Source organism: Arachis ipaensis, chromosome B02, assembly GCF_000816755.2.
Source record: "Arachis ipaensis cultivar K30076 chromosome B02, Araip1.1, whole genome shotgun sequence".
Lineage (NCBI taxonomy): Eukaryota > Viridiplantae > Streptophyta > Magnoliopsida > Fabales > Fabaceae > Arachis > Arachis ipaensis.
In genome coordinates this window covers 22287585-22298658 of record NC_029786.2, presented here as the reverse complement: position 1 = coordinate 22298658, position 11074 = coordinate 22287585, and the positions used below count along the sequence as shown (strand labels likewise).

The 11074-nt window shown below is 35.6% G+C and overlaps 2 protein-coding genes across 2 annotated transcripts in view; both read right to left on the bottom strand.

The window, feature by feature from the left end:
• Nucleotides 5646-7212, bottom strand: LOC107627027 (protein FAR1-RELATED SEQUENCE 5-like). Its single transcript, XM_016329907.1, has 2 exons — nt 6652-7212; nt 5646-6551 (listed from the first exon to the last, which is right to left on the bottom strand). The coding sequence occupies exons 1-2, from the start codon at nt 7210-7212 to the stop codon at nt 5646-5648; spliced, it is 1467 nt and encodes a 488-aa protein (XP_016185393.1).
• The window catches only part of LOC110269194, a 6355-nt gene continuing 3697 nt past the window's right edge, over nt 8417-11074 (bottom strand). Inside the window, exons 2-4 of the mRNA XM_021116878.1 lie at nt 10034-10201; nt 9190-9278; nt 8417-8588 (exon numbers count right to left, since the gene is read on the bottom strand). Of these exons, the coding sequence (XP_020972537.1) occupies nt 8531-8588; nt 9190-9278; nt 10034-10201 (315 nt within the window). The 3' untranslated portion in view covers nt 8417-8530. The remainder of the gene's footprint in view (nt 8589-9189; nt 9279-10033; nt 10202-11074) is intronic.

Genomic DNA, 11074 nt, shown 5'->3' with positions numbered 1-11074 from the left:
AATAGGATATTAATTAGCTGAATAAAACAATTATAAGAAAACATGTACTCTTGACCCTAAGAAGATATTGATGATATAATGTAAAAAGTATAATCTAAGTGCATATAGTAAGAAAGTGAGTATTTGAAATACTTGGATTAGATATTATAAGAAGTATGTACCAATTATAGCAAAAAAAATACCAAAATTAGGCATGAAATTTGACACGGTACTAGAAGCTAAAGACTTCTAACAAAATTATGGTAGAATGATTGGTTTTGATGTTTGATAATTGTATGAAAATAAATGCAAGGTTGATAATTCTGTGAATAGTTTTAGACTTGTTTGTGCAAAGGAAGGCCAACGAAGATCAGATAAATGAGATCATTTAACAAAGCAACATCACGCCGAGACTAGAATAAGTTGCCAAATAAGAATGTCACTCAAGTCTAGTTGAGATATAAAAAAATATGTAATTTGTGACCTTGAGTTAAATCACCATATTTTGCAAATTTTGAAAATTAGTCATATGATGCCATCACAAAGAAAGATTTCAGAAGTACAAGCATTGCAAATAGATTTGGCAGATGAAGTTGATATAAGACCAAAGGAAACACATGAACTAACAAGTTTATAAGCTGGTGGTAAAGATGTTCTTGGATATACCAAACAAGACCAAAAGAACTATCTTCGAAGCAAACAAAAGTGAGACTTGGCCTATGATGAAGCAGGTAGTTTATTAAAGTATTTTCATCGACAACTACTTGATAATCCCTCGTTTTAATATGCTATACAGTTAGATAATAAAGAGAAAATAACAAATATTTTTTGGGCTGATGCAAGAATGGTTATTGATTATGCTATCTTTGGTGATATAATCATATTTGACACTACATACTGCACAAACAAAGAAAATAGACCATTGGATATTTTTTGTGGATTCAATCACTATTGAGAAATAGTAATATTTGGGGCTGCTCTTTTGTATGACGAATCAAAAGAATCTTTTATGTGGTTATTTAAATCATTTTTGGAAGCTCACATGCAAAAAAAAAGCCTAAAACTATTTTCAAATCCTGTTTGATAGAAAAAATGCATGAAACATATCATGAATTATGTGTCTGGCATATTATGCAAAATGCTATTAGATATTTAGGAAATAAATTGAAAGATGGTTCTTTTATCGTGAAAGATTTCAAAACTTGTATGTATAATTCTGAAGATCAGTTTCAATTTTAAGAGGCATGGAATGCATTGCTTCAAAGATACAAAGTGAAAGACAATCCTTGGTTGAAGAGTATTTATAAAGTGAAGAAAAATTGGCTCATTGCTACATTAAGAAGGTATATACTATTGAATGCGAAGTATTCAACTTAGTAAAAGTTTTAATAGTGATTTGAAAGATTTTATACAATCAAGTTTAGACATAATACATTTTCTCAAACAATTTGAGCGAGTTGTTGGTGGTAAGCGATATAAGGAGCTACAAGCTGAATACAATGCAAGACAAAAGTTTTGTGAACTTAAATGATTCACTCGCCATCATTAAAGTATGATGCACAAGTATATACTCCTAGTGCATTTGATTTATTTCAAAATGAGTTTGATTGGAGTTTTGTTGCTTATATTGTTTCTTGTAAAGAGAATAATCAAATGTCTGAATATCAAGTTGCCATTTTATGAAAAAGATGGAGAATACACCGTATCTGGCAATGTGAAAGATATGATAATTACTTATAGTTGTAGAATGTTTGAAACAATGGGATTCTTATGTTGTCATAGTTTAAAAGTTTTAAATGTTTGGGATGTGAAACAAATTCCGGATCAATACATTATGAAGAGATGGACCAGAGAAACAAGAGAGATGATTGTTCATTATTCATATGAAAAAGTTGTTCAAAGTGATACTAGAGTGGATGCTACAACACGGTATAAGAATATAGGTTCTAAAGCAATCAAATTAGCTGCTCGATCATCAGATTTTGAAGTAACATCTAATTTTGTTGAGCAAGTTATAGACGAAGCATATAAGAAGATAGATTCTTTTTGTAGACACAATCAAGATGATGATGTTTTAAATATTTTGAATGCAAAAGAAATCGTTAATAGCTATTCAGATGGAGATGCGTTAGAAAGATTACTTAAAAATATGAAAGGATTGAAAAAAGGAAGGACGAAAAAGCAGAAAAAGACTCAAGAATTGGGTTGAAAAACAATCAAATAAGAGAATGACATTAACAAAGAAGCATTCCACCCAAAATTGTCAGGTTGTAATATTTTTTATTCCTTACTATTATTTTTTTAACATTTTTAAAACTTATTGAAGGTCTTCTATATTATTATTTTTTTAATAGTGTTTATATTGCAGGCTGAAATTTTCACTTCAAATCTTGAAAATCAAGCTGTTTTGCCACTTTATTCATGCCAACACATTACTAATCAATCATGGAATCAAGTTACAGAACCAAATGGAGTCAAGTTACAACACCAAATTTAAATAACTAAATGATAGAATGAAAAGTTATTTATTTGAACTTTGCAATTTTTCTTTTCGAATTTATAATGAATGACTTTAAGGAATTTGAGATGATTGTTTTGTTTATATTTTTTATTATTTGTCTATTCTGATCATAATATAATTTCTTTAACCTTATCATATTTATCGTTCTATATCAATATAATGAGAATGATAAGTATAGGATACTTAAATTAGGATTAACAAGTCACACATTCAAGCTTAAACTACAACATTAGATATGAAACAAGCATCATAAACACATAAAATCACATAAAAATATAAATAAATTAATTTAATTTATATCAATATAAATTTAGTAGAGATCTATTAAACCAGCATCACATCATTAGTTACTCTAAACACCCTTTAATTTGTTCTCAGTTACATTCTTATTTCAAGTATAAACAAAAAAAATTTGAGTACATTTATCTAAAAGAGATTGAGTACATTTATATGAGTATTTTTTTATATTAAAATAAAAAATAAAAAAAATATTTCTTGACCCATTTTAAATTAATTTATTTTGTTTTTTTACCAGACTTTTCAAAAAATGTTAAGGATTTAAAAAAGATGAAAAATCACTAGTGGTCACCATTAATATCTTTCATGATAAAACTTTAAATGTGAGTTACAAGACAAAAATAAAGAAGAATAACAAAGAGAACAACAATATTATGGAAGAACATGATTATAAAACATAAAAAGAGAAAAAAATGTGAAAAATAGAACCGAAAATAATTTTTTTCTTGAAGAAAAAGAAAGAAAAAACAAAATAAAAGAGAAAGAAGATGCAATAAAAAGAAGAAATCATGCGGTCTTGGAAGCTACTGCAGTTGTCGCACGATCTCCAAGAAACCCTATTAAAAAATCTTCTTTTAACTTCTTTTAATGTATTTATTTACTGTTTATTTATTTAAGATTATCAGAACCATTAATATTATCAAGAGTTTAGATTAGGTTACTTTTTCTATAAAATAAATGAACAAAAATCTTTTTTTAAGTGAGAGTGTAAACACAACAAAAAACTATACATTTTATTACAAAATATTATTTTAAATGCAAGGACTCAAGATAAGCTTATATGGAGCTATTCAGTGGATGGAAGCTCTTTGGTCAAATCGTTTATAGAGTCTATGGCATCAAAATTATTGGGTTTTCCAGAATCATATCATTCCTTTAAAAGTATCCGAAGAGGAGCAGTACTATCGAGAGTTGAGATGATAAGTTGGGCAAGCTTAATAACATAAAGAGGCTAGCTTGAGTCAACATCTTAGTCGCAAATGAAGTAACTTGTATTATGTTCAATATGCCACAAAAAAAAAGGAGTATAGCTACTTCAACAATTAGGTGAAAATTACAAATGACAAAACTACTAATAGAGTCATTTGGTATTAATTAATCTTTGAGGTTGTTTTAGATGGTGAGTTATAGCATGCACCTGTCCAATTGAGGAGATTGGTGCACCATGTCCTTTCTGTATTGGTGTCCAGCTTGAGAGAGTGCCATGCGAACATGAGGTACAGTGAGGTGGCATGTGTCAGGTGGAAAGTTCACCGGTGAAGGGAGGGAGGGGTTAATGGGTGGAGTTTCAATTTGGCCTCCATTGGGACTGCTTTGTAAATGGCAAAAAATTATGGGGTGAGACTGAAACCTATTTTTTGGTTGGCTGGTGAAATTGTTTGGTCCAGCTTGGGCCTATATTGTGTTAAAATTTGTGGGCTTACATTTTTTTATTCCAAAAATAAAACAAACTTCAAGGGAACGGCAAAAAAAAATTCTAGGGAGGAATTGAACTTCATAAATCTGACAAAACATTAATAATCATGTGTGACAAAAAAAAAAAGGTTAACAACGAAGCACCTAACTTCGAATGGAGAATAAATGTTTATATATAGGTGCAACTTCAGTATGAAGGATAGGAGAGGGTAGGAGAGATGGAGGAGAATATGCAACGATTCTTGTTCATTGCCGTTACGAAGGGGCACAAGCCCGGGGTATACACCAGTTGGGAGGAGGCGAACCAGCAAGTTCTGGATTATACGTTTCCTGAGTTTCACGGATTCAATATCTTTGAACACGCATGCTCGTGCTTCAAAGCGAGGATGTCGTTGATTTGTGCTGAGAAAGGTCGTAGTGGTGAAACTGGTCGAGTGACGCCGGATGGAGGTGGCGGCAAGAAATTGGCTATCTCTGGCGGAGGCTATCCTTGCCGGCCAATTGTTTCATGTAAGACTTGTGAAACGACATTCGCTTTTTAAAAGTTAGTGTATTTATGAAGCTCTGCTTTGCAGTGATGAAATGTGATTTTATTCGATTTGGAGTTTGGTTAGTGCTGTTTATTCTGGTCATTTTATGTCCGGTTATTAAAATTATTAATTTATGCGATTTTTGTTGTTCGATGACTGTGAAAAAGGGCTTCCTGTAATTCCGACGGAGGAGCTTAACGCAAATTTCGCAGTTGTGAGCAGCATGGAGGAGTGGTTGCTGAAAGTTTCCCTGGAGGCAGAGATCCCTTGCCCCTGTTTTTTCAAGGTGGAACGATTTGTCGGAGAGCAAGGCCCGTTCTTTGGCTTCACGGTTGTTATTCCTGGGCATCCATTTGAGATAGAGCTATTTGTCAATGGTCATTTCTCGATGGTTGAAAAAGCTGCAAGAGAGGATGTTGCTTATGAGATGTTGTGCGTGTTGCTTGATGTAACTGGAAAAGAGATTCGGGATTATAACTACAAAAAGGCGAAGCTTCTTGGCGACTCAAATAACGCGCTTCGAGCCAGGGTAGGTCAACTGGAAGAATCTTACGAGAAGCTGAAGGCCAGTTACGATTCCCTTGTAAGACGCCATGTCGAAGGAGAAAGAGTTTGATGTGTGTGTTCTGAATGTGTCGTTGGTGTTTGGTTATGTTGTATTTGTTCAGTTATTGTTGTATGTCGTTTATTTTTGGTGATTAAACTGCAAAGTAGTATGTAATGTGTTTTAGTTTGTTGTTGAATCAGAAGGCTTAGTAGATAATGTGGGAAAAATTGTGTTAATTAGTGATGATCATGTTATGATTAACGACGTTACCTTATAATACAACGAAGTACGATTCGGGTGGAATCCCGTTTGTATACCCTCAAATTTGTTTTGTCGTTATTGTGCAGTGGTTGTTTTAAATGTTGGCAGAGATATCCCAGCAAAACAGACCTTTCTCCACAAAGGCCCTTACTTTCGAGCGAGCACTCTTGGACCAATGATCCAGAACAAGACTGTCTGGTATGTCAGTCATCTCCAAATGTACCAGCACTGCTACAATGGGATCACACGGTATACCAAGGGACTCCATTCGCAAGCAAGAGCACTTGAAATTGTTACTGTCACCATAGTGACACACTTGCCACTCCCTACGCGCATTAGCTGACCTAGACAAAGTGAATGTATCAGAAGTCTGGCTCCATGTGTGTGTTCGTACCTTCAATGTGCAAGCGCGGAAAAGCATCGGCCTGAAGTTGAAGAAAATTGCCCTTGTGAGCTTCTTTGCAGCTGACCTCTCCAAATCATGAAATGGACTCTGTAGCACTGGTTCCCCAACCATGGATAACAGATCAGAGTGTGCTTCCCTGGACCTCATTTGGGATATGCAACGCATAAACTGCTCAACAAAGTCCCTCAAATTATGACGAGACTGGACAAATTTACCCAGCATTGAGTGCAATCCTTCACACCTTGACATTGTACGAAAACCCCCAAAGAAGTTGCCCCTTATATGTGCAGTTGCCCACATCCTTCTCCTAGAGTAAAGGTCAGAAACCCATTGATTATCAGACAGACCAAGCGCATCCACCATATAATGCCAATGATCTTCAAACTCCCACACCTTATAATCGAACAGCATGCATTTCTTAAATTCAGAAGTAAATCTGGGGTTGCTTAGGTTAGAAGTGGCATTCCTCAGCAGATGCCACGCACACAAACGGTGATAGGCCCCAGGAGACACCGCTTCGATTGCCTTTTTCATCGCTCTATGCCCATCTGTTATCACACACCCAGGTGCTTTACCCTTCATGGCGTCCAGGAACTGTTGCAGCAACCAGGTGTAAGTCTGCTCATTCTCATTTGCAACTAGCGCAGCGGCAAACACAATTGTTTGGTTATGATTCACTCCAGAAAACACAAACCAGTGGACACATATACTTATTCTTCCGATATGTCGCATCAAATGCCATGACATCCCCAAACAAACCATAATCCAGCTGACTGCAATTATCCGACCAAAACAGGTGCACCAAACGACCATCCTTGTCCGCCAAATAACGCACAAACATTCCAGGATTAGCCTGCGTCGTTGATTCCAGGAACTTAAGGCAAGCCGTCGCATCCCCACCAATGAGCCTCCAATACTTCCCTATCTGGTTATACATATCCCTCTTTAGAAACGAAAGGTTTTGGAATCCCCTGGCAGTCTGCACAAAAGATGAATAAATCTGTGGCGTTTTAATCCCAACTCTAGGCATCATGTTCATTTGTTCCAGGGTGGCTGCATCCATTTTCCTATGGCCCGATAGCATGAAAGTCAGTCTATCGTCCAGCAACTTGTGGTTGTGAACGTCTTGAAAGTATGATATTATCCATCTACCACTTTCGAAGTGCACGTGGACGCACATCTCTACCTCACAGCCGCATCTGGTCTCCGCCTTTGGCTCACGTTTCCGTTGCATGCCGTCGTTAACGGACCCCATTCCTCTGAACCCCTACCGAAAACATACAAATTCTTGTTGAGTAACCTCATTCCTCACATTTCGCCAAATCTTATTCTTCCTCACAGCGAAACCATTCATCTTCGCATACAAACTGTAAAACAAGAATGCCACCGATCGATCCAGAAAATGACACATTAAAATCTCCTTTGCAGTTATTTCCTTGAAATTTATACACCCCAGCTCTGCAATGCTGTCCACTGCTCTCTCTTCCCACTTGTCAAAGAAGCTATCCCCGAAATTATCCTCTGCATCCGACTCCACCCCTAATTCCCCATCCTCAAATTCGTCACCGAATTCGTCGCCACCTGGGCCGAAGGCATCGCTTCCATCGCCTCCCTCTTCTTCAGCAGACAACGGCCGGTAACATTCGTCCGCCACGGATTCTTCCTCCATGCAGTCCTGCGCAGAAAATGGCGTTCACGGATTAACATCACATTACATCAGACAGAATACTCTATAACCAAAAATTGCCAAAACTCTACCGTGCTATGTCCCACCAAGTTTGCCAAAACTCTAGGGCGTCGCCGTCACTTGAGCTGTGGAGTTAATGACAGCCCCTCTTCATCTCCTCGCTCTACCAAATGGGCTAAAACTCAGTCAACAGCCCATTCATACAGGGGGGTTCGAATGCAAACATGTATGAATTAAGGGGTCATAACACAATATACAAAACTATATAGCCAATCTTGTAAAATACAAAAAGACCTGCCACCAAAGCAGAAACTTGTGTCAGAGGTGACAGGTGCACCAATCTCCTCATTTGGACCGGTGCAGGCTATAACTCGCCGTTTTAGATATAGTTTTGTTAATTGAGTCTTTTTTTGTTTATAGACAAATTAGGCGCTCCTTGATGGCAAAAAAGAAAGAAACATGAAGAAAAATACATAATTCACGTATTCGTTATGTGAGTTATTTTTGTTGAGTTTGGGTCACCTTAGTTTGACTTAATTGATAAAAACACTTAAATGTGTAACGACCAAGGTTCAGAAAACCGGACCGGTCATCAAACCGCTCTAGTTACTGGTTCACTGGTTTATTGGTCTAACCGGTTCAACCGGTGGTCCAACCGGAAAAACCGTTTTAGAGTAAAATAATAAATAAATTATAAATACACATCCTAAAATATAATTATAGTCTGATACAAATCTTAAAATATCTTCGAAATTAAAAACACTACATAAAATATCATCAACCAAATACATATGATCTTATCAAAATCTAAACTCAAAAGTTAAATAGTAATAAAAGCATATCTAAATGTTAAATCCCAACATCATGGTTTATCAATTATCAAAATCTACAAGAACTTGTTGCAAATCTGCTTCGGTGGGATGATCTTCACCTTCATTCCCACCCTGATCAGCAGAAGAAAGAGATGCAGCATAAAGACCACTACTACCACCGCCACTTGGATAACTGAAATTAGTAAAACATGTATGAAATTAAACAACACAAGACAACACAACACAATGAACATACCCAGAAATTGAACAGTTCACAGATGAAGTTCCAGAAATTGAACAGTTCACTGAGCAAGTTCACAAAGCAAGTTCACAGAAATTGAACAGTTCACAAATGAAGTTAAGCTGCAAAATAGAAGACCAGCCAGCTTAACATTCAGATTTTGACCAAACACAAATTGACCAACAAATAGAAATTGTGCAACAAAGAGGAATTAAGCTGCAAAATAGAGCAGAAATTGAGCAAAGGACCAAACACAGCCACTTACATTGAACAGTTCACAAATGAAATTGACAGAAAATTAGAAGACCATCCAGCTTAACATTCAGATTTTTTATTTCTTATGCTCAGCAGCAAACAGAAATTGAGGTAAGATAAGGAAAATGTCAAAGCAGCATATACATATACCTAAAAATGAGGTAAGATCCTAATCTCCTTTCATCCCATTTTCTCAACTACAGAGACAGAAACATAGTTCAGAATGGAAAAACACACCTGATCAAATCTCTCTCTTCGTCTTTTAGATGACCGGTAAAATTGTGACTCCACTTCACGCCGATATGCCTGCACAGCAGCTCGAAGTGCTGGTCAGGGCAGTCAGCAGTTCAGCACAGGACCCACAAGAAATCAAGGAACAAAATTAGGATTGTTAAAAAGGATATCACTAGTTATAAACTTATAATACATTTATTTGTCTTCACAAAATGAAGGTATCGTATATCCAGTATTTTGCATTTTCAATATATAAACATTTTACATGAAAGGTTTGCTTAGATTTTGCTTAGTAAATGAAAGCATTGAGAGAAGGGGAGTGTGTGTAATTAGCAACTTAGCACACTGCAAATACAGAAAGGAAGGTTTAGAAATCCTTTCAACTCTTCCTAGCCCATTTTCATTATAGTACTTTTCCTTTTTGTGTACATTACATACAAGCAACATGAAAGCAAAAATAAAGGAGAAATTGAGCAGAGGACCAAACACAGCCACGTACATTTCAGATTATTAATTTCTGATGCTAATTGCTAACCAACAAACAGCCAAACAGAAATTGATCATATTCATATTTCTTATGCTAATTGCTAACCAACAAACAGCCAAACAAAAATAGATGAGCACTGAAATTCACAAATGAAGTTCACAGAAAATTAAGCCTAGGTCTAAGTTCAGTTCACATTGAGGACAAAGAGAAACAGAACATGAGCAGAGGTCTAAGTTCAATTCAGTTCACAGAAAATTAAGCCGAGGTCTAAGTGCACAGAAATTGAACAGTTCACATCCATGGAAGAACATGAGCAGAGGCGAAGGACAAAGAGAAATGAGCAGAGGACGAGTCACTCACCTGGGGTCGATGGAGGCTACCGGTGTTGACTGTTGAGGACCGCCGATGAGAGGCTACTGCGTGCTGGTGTTGAGACTTGAGAAGATGAAGACGATGGAGCTGAGGATGGCGACACCACGGGCGCGAAGGATGGCGACACCACGGGCGCGAAGGATGGCGACATAACGACTAGCGAGACCATTTTAAATATATGAGAAAAAAAGATTTGAGACGTAATATCTAAAAATAATTATTACAATTAATTTATAGATAATGACAGATTAAAAGATGAATGATGATAGATACCTAATTACACAAAATTCATTACCTTATCCAAATATAATTACAATATTTTTTTTAGTTGAAGTATGCTCTTAGTTAATGAATTTCCAACCAAGAAGGAATTTCTAAAATTAGAATTTCAAACATAGATTTTTCATTTTTTAAGTTGAAATCTATTAAGAAATAAAAGATAAAAAGAAGATAAAAATTCAAACTGAATATATTACAATTGAAATAAAATAAAAGGGATAGATTGAAAATGAATACAAAGAGTATCACTCTAATTTCTATCTAATTTTTAGACTAACAAGAAAGGGACTCCTCAACCTAACTTGTCCACGTCATAATTTGGGAATTGAATTGAAATGACTTCTCAACCTTCTATCCATTTTTGCGATACAACAAGAGAGGGACTCTCTCAACCTCACTTGTCCATACTATGGTTTCATTACGAAACCAAAAAGTGCTTTGGTACCTCTAATCACTCAATACTGCGATTACAATAATTAGAGAGGCATTTATAACCTCTTATTAGATTAAAATAAAGAAAATCCTAAAGCACACAAACATAAAGCTTAATCTAGTAACTAAATAAATAGTTGGTTTCCCAAGTGACCGGAGGGTTATTAGAATTGCTCTTAACCATAAGGTCCTTGGATCAAAACTGAAAGAAGCAAAAAAAAAAAAAGTACCTAAATAAATAAAAATTAAAATATATCAAAATAAACTAATAACTTATAAATAATATTTGATCTCTTCATATCACGAACATTTGAAACA